The sequence below is a fragment of the Leucopleurus acutus genome (genome assembly GCF_964270905.1).
Source record: "Leucopleurus acutus genome assembly, chromosome: 19".
Taxonomy (NCBI): Eukaryota; Metazoa; Chordata; class Mammalia; order Artiodactyla; family Delphinidae; genus Leucopleurus; species Leucopleurus acutus.
Genome location: NC_139161.1, coordinates 54,833,501 through 54,857,088, shown reverse-complemented (window position 1 = coordinate 54,857,088; position 23,588 = coordinate 54,833,501). Strand labels below are relative to the sequence as shown.

General features: G+C 46.5%; 1 protein-coding gene across 4 annotated transcripts in view; it reads right to left on the bottom strand.

The window, feature by feature from the left end:
• Window positions 1-23,588, bottom strand: part of SHISA6 (shisa family member 6) — a gene marked incomplete at both ends in the record, with an annotated part of 243,352 nt that overhangs the window by 107,897 nt on the left and 111,867 nt on the right. For 2 of the 4 annotated variants that reach the window (XM_082859871.1, XM_082859872.1), the window contains one exon: window positions 18,102-18,197. The exons of the other annotated variants lie outside the window; for them this stretch is intronic. In XM_082859871.1, the coding sequence (XP_082715997.1) occupies window positions 18,102-18,197 (96 nt within the window). The remainder of the gene's footprint in view (window positions 1-18,101; window positions 18,198-23,588) is intronic. 4 annotated transcript variants of the gene reach the window in all.

Sequence of the window (23,588 nt, the reverse complement as noted above, 5' to 3'; positions counted from 1 at the left end):
CAAAGACCTGCTCAGATTCTATTCTGTTCCCTGATGGCTTTCGGACTCTCTCCAATCAGAGCTGAGTCTTGGGAGTGGTGGCTCTCTAACAAGTGGAGCGATTCCAGGGACCGTGAGTTTGGGTTAGGATGCCTTATGTGAAGCATCAGTTGTATTAGCATAACCTCCAAGAAGCATGGCATCTCAGGGCCATTGAATCTCTGGGATCCCAAGCCACACAGGATGCGTTCTCTTTCAACCCTCCCTCCTCATGAGGGAGACTCTTTGGGGTACCAAGGACCAAGGATAGGAGGCTCTGAGGCAACCAGTCCAGGAAGAGCACAATTGTCTGCACCAAGTGCAGTTACCAGCACCAGGTATTTGTTCGACGGTGACCCAAAGGAAGGACCTGCACCTTCTGCCATCTTCTGAACAACACCCCTTCTCGTTGCCTTACTGGGGGCCTGTCTCAACTGTCCAGCCTACAGCTTCCACCGAGCAATGACACGCTGCAGACTGGTCACTATTTGCCTCTCCTTCCCTCCCAGTGCAAGAAGAATACACTTCTTTGCCATCTCAAAGTTTGGCATGTCCTCGTGCCTAACTCTGGTCAGTGACGTGAGCGGAGGTCCCACGCATCACATCGAAGTGGGAGCATTTAAGTGCTGCTGTGCCACTTTCCCTGCTCCTCTTCCCCTCCCACATTAGCTGAGGAGGTCAGTATTTTAACTGTATAAAGTGACTCAGAGTAAAGAACCTAAGGGTGTATCCCCTCCGAAGTCTGCAGGGCTCAGAATACCTCCCATTAAGTGGGGGAAAGAGGCCTGGGGCAAAGGAAATAGCAGTTCTGAGGACTGTATCTCAAGAACGATGTACGTTTACAAGCACTTGGAGTTGAACGGAATCAAACAGGTAAGAAACCTCCTGTTTTAACAGAGTTGAACTGCCAGAGGACCAGGGAGCCTGATTCTTTCAACAATCTTGAGACCTCTGACTCTCTGTGGGAAATGCGTGGACTGAGAAACCTGTGTCATTCCTAAGAAATATTCCCCAACACCCATTTCAGATACGGCCAAGGAAGATAATAGGAAATGAGGAACATCTAGAGAGCAGAACCAGGAGCCATGGGAAACACTGGATGAGGAAGCCCCTCCAGAGGGCAGAACTTCAGCCCAATCAAGGAGCTGCCTCCCCCACACATCCAGATCAGGAGCCCCTCGGACTGTCTGCTCAGAGAGTTTCAAAATTGCTATGGACCAGTGTCTGCTGAGGGCCTCCTTTTCTTCCCCTTTCTGAATGGGCGGGTGGCTTGTTGCGCAATCCCTGTCAATATGCGATCACATCAGGTGTGTGTGTGGAAGGAAACATGTCTTTTTAATTTATAGATCTCCAGAGGGATGAAGAAGAGCCCCCTACAGACCTGACATGGGGACGCACATCAGTACATTCTCTAAGGGAACATTTTAAGAAAGAAAAGAGCAGAGGGTTCACACAGAGCTTGGAAAATGTGCATATTTATGGTGTGATGGGAAGAAATGATCCCCAAAAAAGGAGACACAGAAGGCATGGTCAAAGAGAACTGTAGTCTACCATCATAAGAAATTAATTCCGAGTCAGAATGGAAAGTTCACAACATCAAATTCTGGAGAAAAAGCAGAACATGAAGAATGAAGACTAAGACAAGTCCTTAGATCTGGATATTAATTTTTACCTGGGGCCTCTGGCAGTGGAGTTTAGTCTAGTTCTTTGTCTGAAGAGTTGCACCATCATTTGCTAAAATTCCTCACCTTCTGGGGCTTCCCTGGTGGCGCAGTGGTTAAGAATCCACCTGCCAATGCAGGGGACATGGGTTTGATCCCTGGCCCGGGAAGATCCCACATGCCACGGAGCAACTAAGCCCGTGTGCCAAGCTACTGAGCCTGCGCTCTAGAGCCCGCAAGCCACAATTACTGAGCCCGCGAGCCACAACTACTGAAGCCCACGTGCCTAGAGCCCACGCTCCGCAACAAGAGAAGCCACCGCAATGAGAAGCCTGCGCACCTCAGTGAAGAGCAGCCCCCGCTCGCTGCATCTAGAGAAAGCCCGCGTGCAGCAACGAAGACCTAACAGGCCAAAAAAAAAAAAAAAAAAAAAAAAATTCCTCACCTTCTGCATGGCCCAACATTTCCATAAAAATTGTTCTGATTCCTGTCCTCCTGCATCTGCCACTCCAGGGAAATGGAGAACAGGGTGATGACAGTATTCTACAGTTGTCAATGACATAATATTTAGTCCTATATCCAATCAGTAGAACTAGTGATCACCGGTTAGGTTTTCCATAGTCAGTGGCAAAAGCAGGAAGTCACTACTGCATTACACACAAAGCCATACACTACAGCTGATCAAGTAAGACTTTGCCTCACACGTGCAGCTTTATCCATTTACCAGTATACTCCGCAACCCCAATCTATCTCTCTGTTGTAGAATATAATCAAATATAATATAATCAGACAGCCCTGGCCTTAATTCTGCCTCTGTTATTTCTAGCTGTGTGCTTAACATAACCAGGACATGCCCAGATTTTAAATTACATTTAAAAAAAAGAAAAAGAAAAAAGATATCTCAGCAAATTATCTTTCTAGTCCTGCTACAAGCCTTGGGGTGAACAAGGTCAGCCTGGAAATAAAAAACTATATGCGAGAAGAGGAGGAGACAGCAGCAGGCCTAAGAGTGACCTAAAACTGCTGTCAAAATGAGAACGTTCACCCTAAGTATGAAAACACAGAGAAAGTTATCTGGTAGGTCAGAGTACTGACTACATGCAATTCAAAGCAACCATCCTCTAAAATATTGAGAAGCAGATAAAAAGGAAGGGAGAATCTCTGGAGATTGGCTGGTAAAGGGGAAAAGAAGCAGAGGGAATGGAGCCCTATGAGACAGGGGTCCCCAACTCCCGGGACGCAGACTGGTACCTGTCCGCAGCCTGTTAGGAACCAGGCCGCACAGCAGGAGGTGAGTGACGGGCGAGCGAGCAAAGCTTCATCTGCCGCTCCCCGTCGCTCCCTGTCATTCACATTACCACCTGAACCATCCCCCCTCCCCCACCCTGGTCCGTGGAAAAATTGTCTTCCACGAAACTGGTCCCTGGTGCCAAAAAAATTGGGGACCACTGCTATAAGAGAACAAAAATGACAGAGATGCACATCTCCTTCCAAATAGTAATAATGATAATAATAATACCCATTAGATAAATTGTATTTTCTATACTAGTAGAAACAATACCATTAAAATAGGAATCTGATAACTTCCGCCAATCAGAAAATAGATAGAAGAAATAGGAGTAAACACATACGAATCTACTGTTAAAAAACATAAGCTGGGAATCCAAACACCTCTACTAGTAACAATTTTCTTCCAATCCCACACAAAAATAACCATGAAGCAAAGGAAAACTAAACACAACACTCTGAAGTGAGTTAGACTTAAAAACACATTTGTAGTTGTTAAAAGAAAACACCTAGAAACAGAAATTCAAAACCTAAAAACAAGTGGCAGAAAAAGAGACAGAAATTTAAAGAGAATTCACTGAACACAGGAAAGATGTGAAAGAGACAAAATGAAGACTAAAGTACAAGGTGCCTAGGAAAGAAGAGAGTCAAAATAAAACTTATTTAAAGGCACTGATGAAAAGGCAAGAGGCAAACAAGAGAATGACAATGAACTAATAAAAGCAAAACAAATTATATAGTGTGGATGCACTGAAAGATAGGAAAGGAAAAACAGCATCCCTATAATTGGAGTCTACTAAGAAGAAAAACAAAACTGTGGACGATAACTAATATACGAAAACATAATTCAGGACTTCCCTGGTGGCTCAGTGGTTGAGAATGGGTTCGAGCCCTGGTCCGGGAAGATCCCACATGCCACGGAGCAACGAAGCCCACGTGCCACAACTACTGTGCCTGCACTTTAGAGCCCGCGAGCCACAACTACTGAGCCCGCGTGCTACAACTACTGAAGCCCGTGCGCCTAGAGCCCGTGCTCCGCAACAAGAGAAGCCACCGCAATGAGAAGCCCGCGCACCGCACAAAGAGTAGCCACCGCTCGCCGCAACTAGAGAAAGCCCGCACACAGCATCGAAGACCCAACACAGCCCAAAATAAATAAATAAAAATTTAAAAAAAGAACAAAAACGCTGCCAATTAAACTATGAAAAAAATGTATATAATTCAACAAAACTTTCTTTAAATTAAAAGAAGATCCGATGGTACCAATCAAGAAAGCCCAACAGGTACCTGGAAAACGTACTCAGAATGATCATCTCTGATGTCCTAGTAGAACTTGCAGACTTCAAAAATAAAAAAATAAAAATTCTCAAGGCTTTCAAGCAAAAAGAGAAAATCACTTACAAAGTCAGAAGAATAAACTGTCAGACTTCTCAAAAAATAGCAAACAAAGCAAGGCAACACTGGAGCAGCATTTTCCAAAATCTCAAGGAAAGAAAGGGTGAACCTAGAATTTTATAACCAGGCAAATTTTCCTTTAAGTGTCAAGGCTATAGAACAACAATTTCAAGATATAAGAACTTAGGGAATTCCACATCCATAAGCCTTTCTTGAGCAATCTTTTGGACGGTGAACTTCATCCAACCAAGAGATGACTGGGCAAATTTCAGAAGAAAAATAACAATGATGAGCATACAGACATATAGATGTGCGTACAGATACAGATCTCAAAGACTAAAACACAAGTGAGTAACAGGGTAGGTGATTAATGTGACATATTTCATGTGACAAAGTAGAAATAACGTTAAAAATGGGAGGATAAAATAGAATAAATATGCTGATTGCTGTGTAGGCAAAAGGATATTTTTTTTAAAAAACCTGATAAACCAGACGAAAGAAGTTAAATATTAACACTTGGGACTAAGGAGCAGTACACATTAAGTATAAAGGTGACTACTCGAAAAAGCCATAAAAACCAACTTAAATACCAAAATTTAAAAAATAAATTAAATAGTAAACATATATACATTTTTGTAGAGAAAGTTATTAATAAATTACCCCAAAGCACTAGGCACTGATGGTTTTATGGAAGTATTATCTCAAATCTTCAAAGACCAGACAGTCCCAATGTTAGACACATGGTTTCAGACCATTGAAAATGAAAGAAAATTCCCAATTCCTTTAATAAAGCGAGTATAATGTTGATACTAAACATGATAGAGGTGGTACCAGAAAGAAAAGGACAGACCAGTATCATTCATGAATACTGATAAAATACTAAATGAAATATTAAGAAACAGAATCCAAAATATTGTATTAAGAAAAAAATACAATACGACCAAGTGAGATTTATTCCAGGAATGCAATATTGGGTTAGGAAATCCACTGATATTACACACAGTGGATTTTAAGATATTAAGAAATCTAAGAGAAAAATCATAAATTATCTCTCCATAGACGATGAAAAAGCTTTTGACAAAATTCAATACCTAAGGAATTTGAGGGATGCTTTTTTTTTTTTTTTTCAGTGGTATGCGGGCCTCTCACTGTTGTGGCCTCTCCCATTGCGGAGCACAGGCTCCGGATGTGCAGGCTCAGTGGCCATGGCTCACGGGCGCAGCCGCTCCGTGGCATGTGGGATCTTCACAGACCGGGGCATGAACCTGTGTCCCCTGCATCGGCAGGCGGACTCTCAACCACTGCGCCACCAGAGAAGCCCCTGAGGGATGCTTTTTAAACATGAATTAATCTGAAACAACATATATCTACCTATCTAGCTAGCTATCCATCTATCCATCCAGCTATCTATCTTCTATCTACCTTGTTCCTAAAGACAGTATCTTAGTGGGAATGATCTAGAGCATTTCATTACCATCACAACGAAGGCAAAGATGTTCCTGTCTCCATCACTACTCAACACTGTGCTAGTGTGTTTTTTTTGTTTGTTTGTTTGTTTGTTTTGCGGTACACGGGCCTCTCACTGTTGTGGCCTCTCTCCTTGCGGAGCACAGGCTCCGGACGTGCAGGCTCAGCGGCCATGGCTCACGGGCCCAGCCGCTCCACGGCATGTGGGATCTTCCCGGACCGGGGCACGAACCCGTGTCCCCTGCATCGGCAGGCGGACTCTCAACCACTGCGCCACCAGGGAAGCCCTGTACTAGTGGTTTTAAGCCAATGCCATCAGATAAGAGAAATCAATTAATAGCATAAGGGTAAAGAAGATGTAAAACTACCTTTATCTGCATGTGACATGATAAGAGTACCTGGAGGCCAATGATAAAAATAACTCAAACAATAAAATAAATCACTAAGATTGCAGGATATATAATTAACACACAGAAACCAACGGCCTTCATATATACAAAAATAACCAGTTACAGGTCATAATGGTAGAGAAACTCCAGTTACCAATAGCAACCAAGGGAATTCCCTGGTGGTCCAGTGGTTAGGACTCTGCGCAGGGCCGGGCTTCAATCCCTGGTTGGGGAACTAAGATCCCACAAGCTGTGCGGTGCAGCCCAAAGAAGACCAGGATGATCAAATACTTAGAAATAAACCTACCAACATGTGACCCTGGACAAAGAAAAACTTTCTTTTTTTTTTTGCTATAAAGAACATTAGCGGTATATCTGCATACAAGCTGTGGATTAGGTAATGGTCTTTTACCAATATTGATCTTCTGATTTTGATAATCAATACTGTGGGTATGTAAGAGAATGCACTTGATTTTAGGAAATACACACTTAAGTATGTAGGGGTAAAGGACTAACATATCTGCAACTTACTCTCAAATATTAAAAAAATTATGTATTTATATACTTTTAGAAAATAAACATATATATAATATGTGTATGTTTGTATATATATACATATACATGTATATATGGAGAGACAGAGACAGAGAGACAGAGTCAGAAAGACAGAGACAGAAATAGAGAGATAAGGAGAGACAGAGAATGACAAAGCAAATGTGCTAAAATATTAAAATTTGGAAAATTTGAAGGGCACATGGGAATGTTTTGCACTATTTTTGTAACCTTTTTGTAAAATTATTTCTAAATAAAAACATCAAAAAATAAAAAGTCAGTGAAAAGTAAGTGGTGGGTTACACCACTAATACTGGTTACATAAATGACAGCACAGTAATAGCATGGACTATTAAGCAGCCATTTTGGGGAAAAAGAGGTAGATCTCTGTGTGCAGATATCCAGTGATCTCCAAGCTATATTTAATTTGAAAAGCAAGATGCAGGACGGTGACTATATCATATTCTTTTTGTGTTTAAAATGCATATGATTGGAGTTGCAAAGGGTATATAAAGGGGAATGTGGGTACCAATTCTCAGAAGGTGTAAGGGGGTGAAGCACAGCTATAGAGCAGACTGAAGAAAGGACATGGGAAACCGCTTCCACCACCCCTGACCTGCTGTTTCAGAACATACACAAGTTCCAGAGCAACAGGACCAGGAGGCATCTTGCAGAAAAGTTTACAGGTGGGGAGACACAGACTCAGAGAGGCAAAGCAATTTTCCCCAAGACCACGTTCACCTTCAACAACATCTCAGGTCTCCCGACTCCCAGTTTAGTGTTGTTTCAGTCCATTCATTCATCCATTCACTTATTCATTGGCAAACATCCACCATTCTTAAAGACAGAAGAGGAGAAAGGAGGAGGGGATGCGTAGTGATCATCAGTTAGGAGTTCGAACTCAGCCTGCATCGTGTGCCTGGGAGAATTCAGGACGCTGCCTCCAACACACCTTTCTAGTTTCATTTCCTGCCATCCCTACAGGTGTGCTACGGCGCCATCACTTTCCTGAACCCCTCTATAGCTGTGCTATGGCCCCATCACTTTCCTGCGCTCCCCTGCCGTGAGCTATGGTCCCAGAACCTTCCTGCAGCCCGCTATGGGCGTCATATACCATCGTCACACTGACATTTCCACTTCCGTGCCCTTGTTCCAGAGGCACCCACACCTGACGTGCCCACCCTGCCCCAGTCCTGCCTCACATTCTTCCTGCCCCGCAAGGACCCTCTTAACTCCTGTCTCCCACAGGAGGCCTTTTAGGACTCCTCCATTCAGAGGCGATGCTTTCCTCTTTTAAACCCCCTCTGTTCTTCTCAGGATCTGCTTCGTGGCACCTCTTATCTGCTTGGCAGGAATGGTTTCTTGAAGGCAGGTGCTATTTTCCTCATCTCTGCTCAACAAATACTTAAGTTTCATTGAAGCGGTAAATCCCCATGCCTCCGACATCTGGGCAGGTCACTGGAGTCTTAGGAGGTCCCCTTGCATCACCCCTCGGAGCTCAGGTATTCCTCCTCAAATTCCTTCCCTCCCCAGCTGTGGGACAACCTGGCTTCCAGTGTACAGGGTATCAGATGAGACTTCATGGCAAATGAAATCTCAGAAATGGAAGTGACCTTGAAGACCAGCAAGGGGACCACGCTTAAAGCAAAAATTCTATAGCAGTGCTTCTCAAACTTGAATGTGCGTATGAGTCACCTGGAGATCTTGCTAAAATGCAGATTCTGATTCAGGAGGTTCAGGAGGTGAGGGCCCAAGGGTCTGCATTTATAAATAGCTCCCAGGGGAGGCCTATGCTGTCAGCCCTACAGTTATTCCCTGAGAAGCATCATCTCAGCACTCTTACGCTAAGACAATAAGAAAAACTACCATCGCTTGAGAGCTTGGTGCCCTGGTGCATGCGTTATCTCATACGATCTCCACAACAGCCCTGTGGGGTAGGTGGTACCAACACCTTACTTTATAGATGAATGTAACGGAGGTCACGGTCACATGGCTAGCAAGTGGTGGAGCTGAGAGTGAACCAGTATGTCTGGCTCCAGTGACCCCCTTTTTCTCACCATTTTTCTTCTTCCACAACCATCTAAGGAGGGAAGTTTACCTCACTACTGGGAGGGGAGTAAGACTGAGACTGAGGCCATGACTCCAGGCAGGAAGGGCTGGGACTTCTTTGTTCTGCCACGGACATCATCTGCATAAGGCAGAGTCACAGAGTTATATGGCTCTGTTCCCAAGAGTGCGGTGCTGAGAACCTGAGAACAGTATTCTGTCCCGCTTCGGAGCCACCATGAAGTGCTGGAAGCTGTTGATTGAGAGGCTATCCTCTCCTGGCCACAGATCCCAGCTGGCAGAAATGGCATTGCCACCACCCTTCCGGGACCGGACAGCCCCATGGCTTAGCTGTCAGGGTTCATGAGACTCTTGTCAATGAGCAGCAGAGAATGAGGAAGCCAATGCCAAGGGCTGGCTTCTGGGAAGGGGAGATTCCTAACTTGGATGACGGGTCAATGCCATGACCAGTGCCAGGAAGAGACTGTACTGGCCACCAACTTGCCCCTGGAGTCAACTTGAGCCATGGGTCATGGCAGGAGAAAGCTTGGACCTGGCACCAGCAAGAGACTGGAAAATAAGGGCATCTAGCCCAGAGCTGCTAGACCTCTGGCTGGGCATGTCAGCCTCTGGGAACACAGAAGAACTCCATCCTCTACCTTCTCCCAGTGGGATTTCAAGAGACCACCAAGATTCAGGGTGCTAAAGAGATCCTGTATACCTCCTCCTCCTGTTTGAGCAGAAAAGGAGAGTCAGGCTGGCAGAAGATAAGGAGTGAGGGATGCTTCCCTGACCCCAAGACACCAAAGAGACTTCTCTCTTGCCCCACTGGCAGAGACTATAGGAGATCTAGCTGTACCTGGGTTACTTCTCCTTTGAGGAGAACATATATGTACCCTATAGGTGAGGTGAAACTTCCCAAGGCAAGGAGATTTACAGTGCATCCTTCTCCTTTGTTCTATAATATCTCCCCTCTTCTTACACCAGCCCAGCAAATTGTCCCAGTGGACTGGCCTGGCATCCTACGTAAGCCAGTGGCAGCAGGCCCACAAACAAACATTAAACAGAGACACGTATGGTCCAGGACTCAGCCGATGGACTGATGGATGGGAATTTTTCTCTGAGCCACCATTTACAAGGTAGTTTAAATTGGGGATACTTTCAACCCCAGCACTGCCCTTAGACCAAGACGAGCCCAAGAAGGATGGAAAACTTGTGGATTGACTTCTTGGGACCTTGAATGAGTCTCCCAGTGGCAAACTGGGTGGTCCTACCTTAGAGGTGAACTCTTGGGCAGGTCAGGAAGTGGGCCCAGGGCTCCGTGCTCTTCAGATGGAGCTGCAAGCGTTTAACTGCTGCCCAAACTAATCTCAGTGGAAAGGGAGTCCTGGGCCACACTGAGGAGGGACATAGCACGCTTACTGCTTCCTGGAGGGCCATGGGTGTACTCGTCAGCAGGACCAACATGGGAAAGAGGGTTTTGTAGAAAAGCTGCCTTCAGGCACAATGGCTAAGTTTGTAAGTGGAAGTACTCAAGTGAAAACCTCTCAAAGGTATTGCCCTGAGCTCTGCTTTGCCTTATTTCCTCTTATGTTGTTTGAACAGCGGTTACATTGAAAAAGGGATTCACTTGGTGAGCGTCGAGCTCAACATTCGTGCGGATCCATCTCTGCTTCTGATGCAACCGATTTTAACCAATGAGCCACCAGGCAAGGTTGACTCAATTCTAACAAAATATGGAATCACACTGATGCCACGGATCTTCCTAAGTGTAAGGCTTAGAGGCAGCCTGTATGTGCTGGCACGGGGCGCACGAAGTACCGCTGAGTACAGCTGAGCACACGAGGTCCGTGCCTGGCTCTCGGTGTTCAGCCATGAATCAGGAGTCAGCAGGCAGAGGAAACCGAGAGAGCAGATCAGATCAGCAGGCAGCTTAGAGCTCTGGTGCCCTCAGCCCACAACCGCAGAGGCCCTCTGGCCTGTTCCCACCGCTTCCTGGTGCCCCCGGCCTACAGAGAGGCATAGGCAAGAATGTTCCCAGGAGGTGCTGGCTTCTCAGAGGCTGATGTCAGGCAAGCTAGGCCCAGCCTTCCCTCCCCCTTGCTATATTTCCCAGCTCACTGCTGCCATGGAGACCGGACACCTTCTGAGCGCTGCGGTTGACTCGGAGTCCAGCTTCCGAACACCTCGGTGGAGTCAAGCCCACTCGCTCCCCTGGCTCCCCAGAGTGTGAAAATGTCTAAGCTGGATTTCTGGAGCCAAACAGCACAGGGGTCTCCGTCCACAGGATGGTCTGAAAGCCCTTGCTCAGATCCTGGTGGGGGGAGGCAGCCTGCAGTTCCATAGAGGCCCATGCACCTGTTCTGTCTTTTCTAGAAGAGCAGATCTAATTTCAAACCCTGTATCACACGCGGCTATGGCAGCGCCCAGACAAATGCGCTGGAGGGAGGGGTGAGCACGGGCCCATGGGTGCATGGGGTTCAGGCCAGCAGTGGGGCTCGGGCAAGGGCTGAAGTAGATGACTGAGAAGGCCAGTGCTGGGGGAACCACAAGCCCACATGGAAGCAGCAGAGGCGAAGCAGGTCCCTGACTCAGTTTTGGATGTCCTCCTGGCTTCATTCAGCCACCCACTCCCACGGTTATCCCTCGGACCCTGTCATCACCAAAAGCTCACACCTCCTGTGCTTGGTCTCCCACCCGTCACGCTGATCCAAAGGCTCTGGTCCTTGCTTTCCCTGCTCTGACGTCTTCTTCCTGGTAGACCTTTTACCCAGACTCATCACTGGCTGACACCTGTGCGCTTCTGGGTGTTAGAGCCCCTCTCTGGCTTTGTCCTCTTCTCAGGGAGCAGGGGCCATCTGCCCAGCCCCTCCCTCTGGACCACCATCACTCCTCCTCTTCCTTGGATTTGGGGGCTGAGCAGCCGGGGTGCCACTCTGCCAGTCTCCTTGCTGAGACCCCTAAACTGGCATCAGGATGGTCACTTTTCCAGCTTTGGTCTCAGCACCTGCTCCAACGCCCGCACCCCCCTCGTAGCATTTACGGCCCCCACCCATCTTCTGTCTCAGACCCCATGGAGAGTCTGCTGGGCAGCAGGAATGGCTACTTCCAGCCTAGCCCTAGGGAGCACCATCTAGACAGAATGAAGCCATCCATCCAGGGTCCTTCTGTGGGGTCTGGGATGTCTGGGGCTCTGGCCTCATCTCCATCTCAGGGGGGTCCCAAGGCCTCTGAGGCTGCGCAGGTGCCAGCTCCAGGCAGCAGCATCCTCATTCCACTTCTCTGGGCTCTAGAGATGGGTGTGGAAGATGCTCTGGAAGCAGACAGGCTGGGCCTGCTCACACGTCCTCCCTAAGGTGACCAACTGACCTCATTCGCCCAGGACTCAGGGGTTCCTTAGGACGCAGGCCTTTCTGGGCTAAAACTGGAACAGTCCTGGGCAGACTGGGATGGTCGGTCACCCTAATGCGTACAGTGGATGACCTTGCTTCCCGAATCACTGAGCAGGGATCCCACATGCCCACCTGCATGCACCTGTGGCCCAATACCCTGCCTGCGACTCTGGGTGGAGTTCACCCTTAGACAAGGCCAGCCACCCCGGGTGACAGAGTCCATCAAGGAATCTCTCGCCTATCGAGGATGTCACTTCTGAAATATACCATCCCCCACTCCTGCATAATCAATTTTCCCTTCTTTACTGGATCCTTCCTATCAGCATACAAATATCAAATATACTGTGATTTCTCCCATCTTAAAAAAGACAAATCTCTCTTTATATCACGCTGCCTTCCAGCTACTGCCCTCACCCAGCGTCCGGCCTCATGTACTGGAAACTCCCCCGTTTACATCCCCAGCCAGGACAACTCCCCTGAACTTGACATTTCCACGTGGGTGATTAAGACGCATCTAAAACTTAATATGAAGTCAGACTGAATTCACTTCACCCCCAGCCTCTGCCGAAACCCTGGCCCTCCCACAGACGTCCCTCTTCCTAATACCTCAGGCCAAAAGCATCTTGTTTTTCGCTCTGCCCAGAGTGGCAACCAGATCCTCAAGTGACCCCCAGGCCCTGGGTGGTCCAGCCCCGCTCCGACCCCGCCCCCTACTGCCCACACCCAGGCCCCATCTGCTCCAGCCTCACGGCTGTCCCTGTGCCAGCCAGGTGGGCAGTGGGTGGCTGTTCCCTTGGCCTGGGAAATGCTCCCACCCCCCATTCCAGGCGACTTGACCCTTCACCTCCTTCAGCCTTTGCTCAAATGCCAGTTTTTGCCTGAAGCTTTCTGGATGCTCTTTTTAAAAACTGCAACTCCTTCCTTCATTCTCTGCCTCAGTTTGCTCCATAGCTTTTAACTCCTTTTTGACATACTTCAGAGATTTACTTCTTTCTTTCAGTATGTCTGTCATCTCTCTCTGGCATGTAAAGTCTGTCTGCTGCATCCTCAGGGCCTAGAACAGTGTGTGGCACAGAGCAGATGCTCTGCATGCGAGCTGACATGGAGGGATGGACGGCCAGGTGGGCAGCAGTGCCCACCTCCTCCAAACGGGAGTCACTTTGGGGCTCCTACCTTTCAGCAAAGGCTTCAGGGATTTCTCTGTCTGTCTGTCTCTTACACACACACACACACACACACACACACACACACACACACGGGTGGAAAGGACCCGAGGAACAGTGCCGGCCAGCACAGATCAGATGCATTTGCTGACACCACCACCTGGAAGGACTTGGGCCTGGTGTGGCCTGGGCTACACGGGTGGAGATCAAGGGAATTAACAGTAGGTCCCATGGGAGTTTCTGGAAAGCGTCTTCAGGCTTTTTCATCCAGACTCAAACGCAGCCAGCCTGTCTGAGATTTGTAACCAAACCACCTGGACAGCAGAGGGTGTCCGTAGGTGTGTTCATTGAGACAGACCCTGAATAATTATCTGAGGAGACTGAGCTTCCTTTCTGGAAGGACAGACCCTGCTCATCTGGTGTAAATGCTCTGTCTCCTGATCTGTCTTTTTTTTTTTTTTTTTAATTGACGTTTAGTTGATTTACAAGGTGGTGCTAGTTTCCAGCCCGTCTTCTTTTTGTGACTTCCTGTCTTAGAAAGTGTGTCCTCTGATAAAACAGCCATCAGTCACTGAATGCTCACGACATGTGGGTCCCGCTGACCCACCGCCCGGCCCACCTCGGCCCTTCTGTCTTCACGAGACAGGATGTGTGGGGCTGGAGTACCTACTCTGGAAGCAGGTCTGGATGGGATGAAACAGTGCTAACTGTCAGAGTTGACCTGGGCAGGCCACTCAACTGCTCCAGCTTCAGTTTTTCACCAGTGAAAATGGGGACAAGAGCTCTCCCGCGGGGTTACTGGAAAGGTGCAAATACGACAGTGCCGGCACGTCGTAACTGCTTGGTAAAGAGAAGCCTTTATCCTTGGGTTTTCATCGTGGCAGCCTGAGTAGACCTCTGTGCCTTTAAAGACTGCCCTAGGTTCCGGCGGGAGAGTCTGGGGGCTCTTGTCTAATCAACAGAGTAAAAGTTATAGGGGAAACTTGGTCTAAACTCATGGCCACTCTGATCGGTATCTTCCTGAAACTTGACTCCCCTTTACCCAAAGGGATGAGCAAACGGGAGGTCAAAGGAGAAATCAGAGCAGGGAGACATGCAGAATTAGTTCCCTAGGAGAAGGAGAAAATAAAAGGAAAAGGAAGAATTATAGGAAAAGGTGAGATCACATCATTCAGTTAGAAAGTCCTGAAAAGGGGCCTAAGTACGAATGCTAGTGCCTGTGAGCCTAAGGTAGTGCTATGCCACCTAGGAGGCTGGCCAATGACTGTGTGGCCCCCTAGGCTAAAATGTGGGGTCTTCCAACAGGATAGAGATGGAGCAGGGGGACTTGGTGGTTAGGAAGCCCCTAGGGTCAGAATTCTATTTCTTCTAATGTCTCACCTTCTCCAGCCCATTAACAGAAGAATATCTACTTAGTTAGGCCTCATCCAAAGAATTGAATTATCCATGTACCCGTGAATCTTGTTATAAAGCAGGAAGACATATATGCATCCTCAACCCCCCTGTCTGAATTTGGGGGAGCCCCACCGGAGCTGGAGCGCACATCTCTCTGTAATGCCTCGGGGACCCATAAAACGGAGCACGGGGCTGGGAGCATCCCAGCTTCCAGTGAAGGTTCCCAGTGCCATTCAGAACAAAGACCATCCATGCTCGGTCTCCGATAATCAGAGTCTGATAGAAATCCATGTTCAACTCAGTGATGTGGTCGGTAGGTCAATGCTATCACCTTCTAAAACGGGTGCTAGCTACACCACAAGTTCCGAGAGTCCTACTGGGGCCATGCTGTGGGCAGGTGCCACCAGAAGGCCTAAGGCACACGTAAGAAGCTGGAACAAAAAGGAATAAAGGGGGAGGGACCAGAAAGGCAGTAATTGGAGTTGAAGCAAAAGTAAATAAATAAGAAAAGAAAGAGAACCAAACACACATGATGGGGGAACAGCCCCAGGTTAGATGTCTCTGAGTGGTCCCCTTCCCGTGGGGCATTTGCAGGGGGCTGCTTTACTTAGAAGTACCATTCAGAGCTGAACTTGGTTTGTTCTGAAGGAAGCGAGGATAGAGCTTTGCCCTTTTCCAGAGATCTAGGCTGTGCAGGGATAAAGGGTCTTGATATTGGAAGGGAATCCCCACTCCCACCCCAATCTCTTATCATCTAAATAGGAAAATACACGCAAGGTACATTCCCCGGAAAGGGGAGGTTTCAGAGGCCTTCTTGAGCGGAAGGGAATGGAGAAGAGGCTCTGGTAAGGGTGACAGACCAGGAGGACAGGCCATGCACACACAGGAGGGCTGGATGAGACCACAGAACAAGACAACATGGGGAGATAATAAGCAGAGGCCACAGCAAAGCCGCCACATGCATGGGCGGGGTAGAGTCTCCCGGGTGCCCAGGTGACAGTGACTGGAAGGACAGATAAGGATAGAGAATCACCTGTATGTGCTCCGATGGAGGTCTAGCTAATTTGAAAGCAGCCTCACAGCCACACCCATAAATACATGATCGGGCTCCCCTGTGGCTCTGATCTCATCTCCTTCTAGCCTGCTTCACTCACAGGCCTCCTTCCTATTTCTTGATCTACAAGAACCTACTTCAGGGCCTTCCTGATGCCCCTGCCTGGGATGCGAGTCTCTGTTCAATTACCCCCTCATCCCAGAGGTCTTCCTTGACAACAGTAGCTCCCCGCCCCCTTTACGTGCTTTAGGTTTTCTCCCTGCACTTAGCATCGAGGGTTTACTTTGTCTGCTTCCCCCAATGGAATATGAGTTCCACAAGGCTGGATTCTACTTTGTTTTACTTCTGAATATTGCTTAGTGCACGCCAGGCCTCATGAAATATTTGTCAAATGAACGTGTGTACCCAAAGCCATGACATTTATAATATACATATAAAGAGTTCTATTGATTGAACTGTTGGGGGTTTCAGGTGGCACCAGCTATAAGGGGCAGGGTAAGGGTGGGAAGCCACTGTCGCTGAGAAGCCTTAGTAATAAGTGAGGGTAGAAAGCACCTGCAGCTGAGAAGGCCATGTTCTGTGGGAAAGATCCCGATTTGTAGCTCTGCTCTGAGGGTCATGGGGGTGTGGTAACCAGCCTCCAAAGTGGCCCTCAATGATCCTAGGCACCCGACATTCACACCCTTGTGCAGTCCCCCATCCTGAATAGGGCTGACTTGTGTAACCAATAAAATATTGTGAAAATGATGATGCGTCACCCATGGCCTTGGTCACAGAAGACATGGTGGCATCTGTCTTTTTCTTTCTTGGATCACCCATTCTGGGGAAGCCCAGCCACCATGCTGTGAGGACACTCAAGTAACCTTGGAGAGAATGGCATGGGGAGGAACTGAGGCCTCCTGCCAACAGCCAGCACCATATAAGTGCGCCACCTTGGAAGCAAGTCCTCCAGCCCCGGTCAAGCCCGATTCAGCTGATGCAACCCGTGCTGATACCTTGGCTGTAACCTCATGAGAGACCCCCAAGCCAGAAGCACCCAACTCAGCTGCTCCCAAATTCCTGACCCACACAAACTATGTGAGATAAGAAATGTTTATTACTGGTTGAAAATGCTACATTTTAGAGTAACTGGTTTCACAGTGATAGATAATTATCAAAAAGCAGATGACACGGGAGTCGTATATCCCAGGCTTGAGTTGATATGAGTACGTCAAGGATTGTGTCTTTTACCAGTTAACTGTGAGGCCCATTTCCCCTTCCCAAGCCATCTGGTCCCAATTTGATTCTGCAACTCTTAGTAGCCACAGATGCCACCTGTATCCTCAATAAACTTTATTTAGACACAAAGAGACACAACAGAAAATACATACACAGATACAGATTTTTTTTTCTCTATAGGATGAACAAACATCACATAGGGAATTTAAAAATTGGGTGCATGGAACGTAAGAAAAAATTGCAAAGTTCCTTGTTCACTCACACTTAAAACAAACACATATTTCAGGGGAAGACAGGGATATACCATCCCTACAACAGAATTCACAGTTGTCTGTAACAGTACACAGGTGTTAGGAAGGTAATCAAAGGAGTTAGGGATCCAGTTACTCTTGATATGACAGAATGCTCACAACACTAGTAGAACTCTTTAAACAAAAGACAGAATCGAAGATGTCACACCCCCTGCACAGATGCTCTGCAAGCTGTCGGCTAGGTCATAAAGCAGCTCAGCAGAAATGCCACGTTAACTTTCAGCTTGTGGCTTGAAGGTCTGTGTAACCCCTACCTCTGTATGCCCATCGTGGAGAGTTTACATAGACACACTTAGGACGCCAAAACTCTCGACATGCGTGCTGGCTTCGAGACCCACAGTACAGAACATTGACATCAGTTTATAAAATGTGGCTTTCAAATGGAAAGGAATAATAGCCAAGAGGAGAACGAACACTTTGCAGATGCTGCCACATCCGTCGGCAGTGTTTCCCACCATGCCACCCGTGGTCCCCTCCCACGGGGAGCCACTGGCATCTGTGTCCTGCTCCACGCCGTGGGCGGGGCAGGACGCATTACCTCTTGGAAGTCTATTATTGCCTTCTAGAGTTACACCTGTGACCTCCTGGTCACTCCTGTCAGAAGCCACGCATGTCACCAGGATAAGCAACCATGGAAACCACCCAACTTATCCTGTCCTGGACCAGCCTCTGGCCTCCACACCATCTTCACATTTCAGATCGGGGTTCCCTAGGCAACCTCTGTATTTTAGTAAAAAATGGTTTCCACTGTACCCTTCGTGTGTCCTCTTCCTAACGTGACAAATCCAGATGAGATGAAGTTATGGAGATCAGGTCCTCCACTTCGGTAAGCATCCTTCCCATAATGTCCTGCAAGAAGATGGGGCAGAATTACCTGGCGCATCCAGGACACCAACAAGAAGACAAACATTGCTGCTCCAGCTCACCCAGCAGTGATGGTGAACTTAACTTCAAATCAGCAGCTGAGCCAGAAGGTAGAAGCAATCAAGGAAAAAAAAAATTATATATATATATATATTATTTTATAAATTTATATATAATATATATTATAAACATATAAAGGATATATATGAAGTATGTAATATGTAAGTATTACATACTTTATATATATTACCAATTTAAATACATACACATTTATGTGTGTATATATATATATATATATATATATATACACACACACATACACATACACACACATATAACTGTGCAACAAAGAAGAAAGTTCTGGGAAGCTTATGTTAAAAGGAGAGGTGGGAAAAAGGGCTTGACTTTGGCATTTCTGACTGAGCACATCAGAACTTCAGTCTGTTTGTCCTGCCATCCTTTCCTTTGTCCCAGCTTCCTTCTTTCTTTTTCTTGTCTTATTCCTTTGGCTTCTTTCTTTCCAAAGCGTAGAAGTGCGGGTCTGATCAGAATGCTCTATGTGTGTGTATGTTCATGAATCATACCTCATCCTATGAATTATAGCCTTGTGGCTTAGGAGAAATCCAACATCCGCTGAGGCTGACAGGTAGGGTGGTGGCTCTAAAACATTGGGGAAATATTTATGTGTTTTCCTCTCTCGACTTTCTGTAGTAAGATTTTTATCCCTCATTAGCCTCATCTATCCATCTACCTGTGGGGTTGGGGTGAGGAAAAGTCCGAGGACAGATTAGGACCCTGGGAGAAGACATTGAAAGAGAAGAGAAAGAGTTAATATTCTGTTTCTGATATTCAAAGTAGAATTTCACAATATGCTTGAAATATAGGCATTATAAAGAAAAGAAGTCCTCTCTAAACACCATCTTGAACTATGGACGTGAAAATGGAGGAAAGCTGTATTTTCGTCATGTTGCCACAAGAGCATATTAAAAACTGTACTTACAATTATAACAATGTGCAGACTACCTAAGATGTAATGTTAAGTGGAAGAAAATGCTATATTACGTATGATCACAACACTGTAAAAAAATGCAAACCAGTGTATTAAACAAACAGATTGAAAGAAAACACACCTGATACTGACTACCACCTTTAGATAGTTGGAACATGAGTCTTATTGCTTTTCTCCTTTCAACTTTTCTGTATTTTCCAAGTTTTTTTTCTATAATGAGTATGTAATTTTTATAATACAAATAGGTAAAATACATTTCCAACAGAAAAATCTATGATAAATGTAAAGACAACCTAAATCACATTTTTTCTTAGCGAGGCACCCTCTGCATTAGATCTCAAAAATGGGCGCGTGTCAGAATCATCTGGAAGCTTTTAAAAATACAGATGTCCCGACACTACTCCAGGGATTCTGGTTCAGCTGGTCAGGGTATTTTTAACGAGGTCTCTAGGTGGTTCTAATGTGCCACAGGGAAGAAGAACCATTGCCCCAGAGTAAATGGATAAACAACTGAATTTCAGTTTGTTCAGGTGGCTGCAATGGACATTTGCTGGGGTCCTCCTGGGTGCCCAGCACCACCCACTATTTAGGTTCCGGAATCCAGCATCCTTCCTCTGAAGAGTGACGTCTGGCTGGCCCTGTTCCTTCCTTCTTCTCCCAGATCAAAGGTTCTCAACCCTGAGTGTGCATCAGAAAAACCAGAAGGGCAGGTTCAAACCTGCTGGGCCCCGCCCCCAGAGTTTCTGAGTCAGTAGATCTGGGATGGGGCTCAGGGTTTTGCATTTCTATCAAGTAGCCTGGTGATTCTGATGCTGCCGAGCCTAGGGGCCAAACACTGAGAACCGTGATCCTAGTGCATGAAGACTATAAGAGAATTTTGCCATTGTTTCCCTCATGCCCTCCACTCTGGAATAAATACCTCCTTCCTCAGGGCACACAGCTTTTCACAAGGAACTCCCTTGCTGTAAAATAATGTAGTCACAACCCAGAATTTTATAGAAAAGAATTATTGGAGCTGAACTAAGAGGCTTCTGCCCATATCCCAAGCCATGTCACAGCTCCAGAAATCCAACTCTAGTCCTGGAAAAATGCAACTTCATCAGGGGATGAAGGAGAGAGGGACAAGCGGCGTGTGGATGGGTCATTTCCCCCCCACGGCCCCTCCCGACAACAGAAGAGTTAAGAAAAGGAAGTAATTCTGAACGCTCATAAATTTGGACCTCATTAATTCAGAACCTCTGTTACATCCTGCAGAGTTTGGGCTGGTTTATTTTTGTGCTCCTTATAAATAAAATTTTTGATAAACAAATCAATCCTGAGAAAGATGGCACATAAAACAGTGCCTTTGCTACTTCAGTTCATTCTTATCTGTCAGCTGGAACAAGGTCCCTCAGGGTTAAGCACTGCGCTACTGCTTTGGGGTTGTGCTTGACTGAGAGCCAACTAAATCACCCGATCACCTACTATGTGCCAGACAAAGGGACAGAGCCTCTGAAAACACGGTCTAATCTGACATAGAAGCCGAACATTCTGTAGCATTATGCAGTTTACAAAGATCATTCATATATATTATTTCCTTAAAATTTTCATCACTACCACGTGGTAAGTTGTCTATTATTATTATTCCCCCATTTTATTGATGGAAAAACTGAGGCCAGGGGTGTCAAGTCGGAAGATGACTGAACCATCACTAGCATCCTGGTCTTCTGTCTACAAACCCCATGTCAGTTCCATCCTGTGCACCTGGCTTCGTTTACTCCTCACAAGAGCCCTGTGGAAAAAGGTCACTTTCCCAAGTTCATGGAGCTAGTCAGTGGTGGACCCTGGATCCCGACCGGGTCTACCCGCCTCTAAATCCACACTCTTTCTACAACCCTCTCCCTAGCCAGCTCACCCCTCAGTCTGAACAAGTGCAGTTGTGATTCTTCTCTGAGGCTTTAGCCAGGACCCCGGGGCAACGCTAAGCCAGGAGAAGCCCACGTGATGATTCCCAAGTTCACAGACGTTGGATCTCAGACGTGTGGAGTTTCACATACCGAGGTTTGGAGGGGAATGAGGCAGGACCAGGAGCACATAACAGGAATACGGAATATTCTATGGTCAAACAGGTCTGGAAAATACTGAGTTCAAATGAAAAGTAAATACAAAAACCAAGTCTAGACACCTGTCACTGGGTACCCAAGTCTCTAGGGAGCCTTTATATTTTTCAACAGCATCTCTCGGGACAGCTGGAAAGGGCATGGTAGCATTTTTGGCTTTTGTTCGAGCCGTGGTCCTCAAACTTGAGTTCATCAGACTCACCTGGACGGCACAGATTGCCCAGCCCCAGCCCCGGAATTCCTGATTCAGTGGGTCGGAGGTGAGGCCTGATCATTTTTGTTTCTAACGAGTTCCCAGGTGGCGCTGATGATGGTCACAAGTCCAGGGGCCAGACTTTATGAACCACTGTGTTTCAGAGAACCACGGGCAGGTCAGTCTTCAGCCAGATCCGGGCCAATGCGAAGAGGTCAAGGTCTAGAATGATTTACGTTCTCTGTACCCTCCAAAGGAACAATCACTTCCTTCAAGGGCAGTGTGAAGAGAATGGCTGGTAAACTGAAGCCCTATGCAAGTGGACGGTCAGATGTGAGGAGAGGCAATGCCCCTTCTTTGCCTTGGGGATGTGCAGAGTTCAAGGGTCAATGATGTGAATGGTATGAATGGGTATCACAGAATTCTTTAGCCATAACACAAAGAGCCGCCCCCTTCTCTTTTCCGCAGCTATGACCCCAAGTCCATGCCCTCCTGCTGGCCATCGAGGCAGGAGGCTAAAGGAGTACAAATTTTGCCCAAATTGCAGTTCCAGAGAAATGGCCCTACATCCAGCAGGGCTCCAGGCAGAGGTAAGCGGGAGCTCTGTGAGCACACGTAAGTAGCAGGAATACACAACCACGTGGCAACATCACAAACACACAGCCCCCGATCGGGAACAAGGGTGGTCTCAGGTTGCAGAGAGGGTGTGCCCGCCCCCACCTGCTGGACCAAACTTGCAAAGCAGCATCTGGATGACGTGGCTCCCTCCAGATCTGCCCCTGCCCTCTCACCATCACCATCCTTCAGAAGTCAGCAGTCACAGGAACAGCACCGAGGGGACAATGGTCCCCAGCTGGGAGGCAGATGAAAGCTAAAGAGAGGCCTGGGGCTGGGCTGCTGGCGTTGTCTGATGCTGGTGGCTCTGATGAGAAAGCGACCTTGAGTAAATAGAAAGTTTCTCTGTAAAAGAGATTTGCTGCAAGAAACAGGAGGGAAAAAAATAAGGTAATATCTGAATGGTGACCTCAATAAGATGTAAGAGAATTTCGCATCGGTGAAATTCAATCAGCAGCCATGCAGGAGGTTCGGGGAACAAACTGATCAGGACGGTTTGCCTGAGCTGCAAATATGGACAGCAGGGTGGATAGTGAAGAAGTTGGTGAAGACAATTCCAACGAGAGAGATGCACTGGGTACTCAGTAGGGAAGAATGAAGAGACGAGAAGGATGGCAGGAAGGAAGAGACAGAAAGGACAACTCCAGAAGTCACTATCTATTGAAAATAAGATGCCCAGGGGAGAGACAGAAGGGATAATTCAGAAACAATAATTAAAAGTTAATAGATTTTCTTTTGAGCAGGTAGAAGACTTTAGTCTTGAGTCAAATATCAGACTATATATTTGAAGGACAGAGATCTCAATATATATATATGCTGGTGAAATGCCCTATAGGAAACAAAGGGGAAAACACAAGCCAACTTCATAAAACACTAAATCTACGGAAAGTGAAGCGATCTTTTAAAGACTTTTGAGACTTTTATTTTGGTAGAGGGGAGGGGATGGGGTTGAGACAAAATGGCTGAAGGGGATGGAGAAGCACAAACTTCGGTTATAAATAAGTCACAGGGGTATCAAGTTCAGCAAGGGGAATATAGTCAATAATATTGTATTAAGTCTGCACGGTGACAGATGGTAACTAGGCTTGCTATGATGATCATTTTGCAATGTATATAAATGTCAAATACTAATGTAATATTGTATATCAATTATGCCTCAATTAAAAAAAAGAATCCAAGAAGTGTTTCTTCTTGTTTTGCTGAGTTTGGTTTGTTTGTTTGTATCTGTTTCTGGTAAAAGTACCTTCTAAAAGCAAAAGTATACTTCTTTTTGTCGAACTTTAACAATTTGAGACTTCTATATCAACCAGTAATGTAAATGAAGTCCGTGCTCATTAATAAACCAGAAAAAAATTAAACTCTGATACATCAAAAGCAATCAGGAAACTCTAAGTCAATGGATAGAAACATACATTTATATTAATATCAACAACACACAAATAACTTCAAATTAATAAGAA